This window comes from Lactuca serriola, chromosome 9 (genome assembly GCF_051521515.1).
Source record: "Lactuca serriola cultivar US96UC23 chromosome 9, Lser_US96UC23_V15, whole genome shotgun sequence".
In the NCBI taxonomy this organism is placed as follows: domain Eukaryota; kingdom Viridiplantae; phylum Streptophyta; class Magnoliopsida; order Asterales; family Asteraceae; genus Lactuca; species Lactuca serriola.
The window spans coordinates 157677513-157681696 of NC_136416.1; the positions used below are offsets into that span (position 1 = coordinate 157677513).

The following is a 4184-nucleotide window of genomic DNA, read 5'->3' on the forward strand; positions in this document are numbered from 1 at the left end:
TATGACAATTTAAATGATAATGAGGAGTATTTTAGTAAAAATGATATTTATTTTTAAAAATAAATTATTATTTTAGGAAAAAAACTAGTAATACTAGATAGAAGAAGGTATCAAATATGTTAAAAATAAATTTTAATATCCATAACTCAATAAGTTTTCTTATTAAATATCAAATATATTAAAAATAAATTTTAATGTCAATATCTCAATCTATCTCTCACTTTTGTTTTTTACTCGACAATGCCAGAGTGGAACACTCAGCACTAAGCCACTAACACCGATTGATTTTCTTTGAGGAATTTCGTCGAGCACTTTGATGGCGAGTAACAGAGACGAGCCTCTTTCGTACTTGAACGCACCAACATCGTCTTCGGTGGGTGTGTCTGAGGGAGACAGTTCACAGATTGGCAGTGCTTCTGGAAGTTTTCAGAACGAGGGATTCCTGGGCGCCTTTGACGGCGGTGATGAAGACTTCGGATTTTCTCGATCTGAGTTCCGGCAGAGTCTTCTTGTAGGAACTGTTAAGTACTACGAACGGCATGTATTTTTGTGCTACAAGAAACCGCAAGTATGGCCTCCCCGCATCGAAGCCACTGAGTTTGATCGGTTGCCTAGGCTTTTGTCCGCCGCTCTAGCATCCAGGAAGTGTGACATGAAGAGACAGGTCGGTTTCCAGGGTTCACTTTACTGATCTATCTGTATCTTAGGGTTTCGCTCTCTGTTAACTTCGTTGCTATGATTAATGGCGTCCAGTTGCAACCATCGGTACAATCAATCAATTGCTATCTGTCATTTTATGTTGCAATTGATTCTGAATGTCACCGAGAGTTTCTTGAACAGTGAACACTGTTCACCAGATACAGTGCTAGATTTTTTTCTGCTAAATGTAGCTGGTAATCAGTTATAAGCATACTTAATGATTGAATTTGATTTGGTGATTTTACTTTCAAGTTTGTTATGCATTTAGGGTTGTAAAGAAAGCGTTTCCATGGTTATGTGGAGTCATAGTGATGACTGTTTATTTGTTCAACCTCGTCTCTCACTCATATTTCACAGACTCGTCTAACTATATGCGAGGGACATGATGGAACCGAGACATCAAATGGAGATGTATTAATCTTCCCTGACATGATCAGATACAGGTGATTTCATAACCTCCATTTCTTCACTACAAAAGATCATCAAAGTTATAACATTAAGTGATGAGTGATGAATTGAACAAAATGCAGGAGACTAACACATTTCGATGTTGACACATTTGTTGAAGAAGTTCTTGTAAAAGATGGTGAATGGCTTCCTGGAAGCCCTGAACCACTTCGAGGATCATACATTTTTGTATGTGCTCATGGTGCAAGGGACAAAAGATGTGGTGTTTGTGGGCCTGCACTTGTTTCTAGATTTAAGGATGAGATAGAATCGCGTGGTGATCAGGGTAAAGTGTCTGTTCGCCCTTGTTCACACATTGGGGGCCACAAGTATGCAGGAAATGTCATCATATTTGGTTCAAATAACCATGGGAAAGTCACAGGTCATTGGTAAGTATGCCTAATGCCTATGTTTCTTCTTTTCTATGTTGAAAAATCTAAAATTGTTATTACTTATGAGTTGCATCTTTCACAGGTATGGATATGTTATGCCTGATGATGTTCCCACATTACTTGAACAACACATTGAGAAAGGTGAAATTGTAGACTCTCTTTGGAGGTAATTATGCCATATCTTGAGTTGTTTTCTGGAATGTTGGGGTAAAATGGTCATTTTAGTTTTATATAGATGGTCACAAGTGGACAAAGACAAAACCATAGCCAAGGGACAATGAAAATGTGATGACCATGTGAAGCTAGACATATCTGGATCACTGTTTATAAACTTTCTCATAAATAGCCAAAGTGATGTGAAAAGACAAAACATTTTCTACTTAATGATTAGGGTTTTGTTTTTTTATGAATCAGGGGACAGATGGGTTTATCAGAAGAAGAGCAAATGAAAGCTCAAGAACAAAGGGTAATAGCAAACGGTGGTGGCAACATGGAAAGAAGCCTAAAAGGTGCCGCCACTGCCACCGCCAGTGATGAATCGAAGGTGGAGGATGGTGGTTGTTGCCAGGAAAACGGAAGCTCCGGTGGTTGTTGCCGGAGTTCTAACTCACCGGAAAATGTGGTGGATTTTAATCTTGAGAAAAGAAAAGGAATCAAGAATCCGATTTCCATCAACATTGGTAACAAAGGAGGTTCTAGTAGTAGTGGTACTACACCACATAAGGTATGCAGTATGCCAACATGGCTTGAGACATGGGAGAGTGAAGATGTGTATGCAGCTTTGGCTCTTATTGGTGCTGCTGTCTCTGTTGCTGTTGCCTATAACTGTTACAGACAGCTGGGGTAAAAAGGTAATTGGAATTTGTAGTTTTGATGTGTGTTTGTGAAATATATAATTGAATATGAGTGGTAGGTATCAAGGGTAGTAGTAATCTGTAAACGTATGATTGAGAATCAGGTGTTTTGTTCTTGATTCTTTTGCTGGTTTTGTGCCCTAGATTTTGTACACAACTTTGCATTGGTTTTGATTTGCAATATGAATAAACCTTGCTTGCATTGTATGTATTTGAACTTCAAATTTGAACTATATGGAATGGATGCTTTCATGTTGATTAATCGGAGTGTGAGGGGTGTTTGGTTTGTAGAATCCTTTTGGAAGAATGTAAAATGTTATGGTAACTGGGGTGCACTCCACTTGATGTTGGAGAAATATTTTGTACATGTAGAAACTAAATATTAGTTACTGTAGATTGGAGTTAGTTACGGTAAACAAAATATTAGTATGTATTTGCAGTGTAATCATGAAACTAAATGCCTTAATATGACATTATGACCCCCGGTTATGAAGAATATTTTTGAACTCCGTAATTTATGATGATTACAATGGTAATTTATGATGATTACAAGGACATTAGTTTCAAAATCGGACAATATTTAGGGCATTATCAACCCTACTTATAAATCTGAATAATTATATTTATTGAGTAAATGATTTCCAACCCAATTCTATTCTATTTTTAACTTTAAATATAGTGTTATGAGTAGTATTACTCACATTTGGAGTAAGAAAACTCATTTATACTATAGATCTTGTTTTCACTTGTGATATTTTACTCTTCAAAGTTTGAGTTTGTATATATATATATATAGTTTATTTACATTGTTATATTTTATAGAAAAAACTCCATAAATGGTCCTTGTGGTTTCATGAAATCTGAAGTTTTGTCCCTAAGTTTCAAAAACCTCACGGATGGTCCCCGTGGTTTCAAAACTTTTAATGTTCAATCCTTATGCCTCACTCCGTTACCATTTAGCCATTAACTTTTAGTATAATATTACAAGGGTAATTTTGTCATTTCAATTGTAACCTTCAGTCTTTAAAATAAAGAGTGCATGCCCGATTTTTTTGGGAAAACCCTTTACCTGCGATCGTCTTCTCTCTTCTCTCTTCCACTGTTTGTCAAATTTTCACCCTCGAGAAGATCCAAGCGATTTGCATCCAAAGATAGTGACTTGTAGATGTGGGAATGAAGCAACGAAGGTCACTTCATGGAGGAATCGTAACCATGAAAGGCAATTTTGGAGCTGTTCAAGATGTGGATTCCTTTGATAGGCTGACCCTTCGATGTTTCTAGGACATTGGTGGTGATTCTAGGTTTGATAAGATTAATGAATCGATGTGAATTCATGAAAATTTTAACATAAACCTTTGTTTTAAACACATGACCCACCCTAGATGGTTTTACATGAACCTCCTCCCATGTGAGCATGTAGTTAACTTACTTAACTCCTTAAGCATTATCTTCCTATCGTCTTCATGAAATCCTACAAACCGATAATCATCAGTAGCAATAACTTCCAACTCTTTATCAACCATGTCATTCCCTGCAAACCAGTAATCACATGTTGTATGATTACTTAAAATTTCATGTTCATCTACATCAACAACACTATGGAATTCACTCATGTCTACATCAACATCAAATTGTATGTTAGTCTCATCTACATTGTAGTCATTGTCATCTGAATCATCTACACTACCCTCAGAACCATCTCCACTCTTAGAATAGAAAGCCTCTCCACTATCATCACTCACCATACCCTCTAGAATATCCATTCCTGGTTGAGGTTCATAATCTTTTTTGA

At 36.7% G+C, this 4184-nt stretch overlaps 1 protein-coding gene across 1 annotated transcript; it reads left to right on the forward strand.

Moving 5' to 3' along the window:
- Positions 1 to 220: 220 nt before the first annotated feature.
- LOC145073941 (uncharacterized) lies at positions 221 to 2603 on the forward strand. Its single transcript, XM_079020407.1, has 5 exons — positions 221 to 664; positions 1057 to 1142; positions 1230 to 1535; positions 1621 to 1704; positions 1953 to 2603. The coding sequence occupies exons 1-5, from the start codon at positions 317 to 319 to the stop codon at positions 2383 to 2385; spliced, it is 1257 nt and encodes a 418-aa protein (XP_078876533.1). The 5' UTR covers positions 221 to 316; the 3' UTR covers positions 2386 to 2603.
- Positions 2604 to 4184: the final 1581 nt, after the last annotated feature.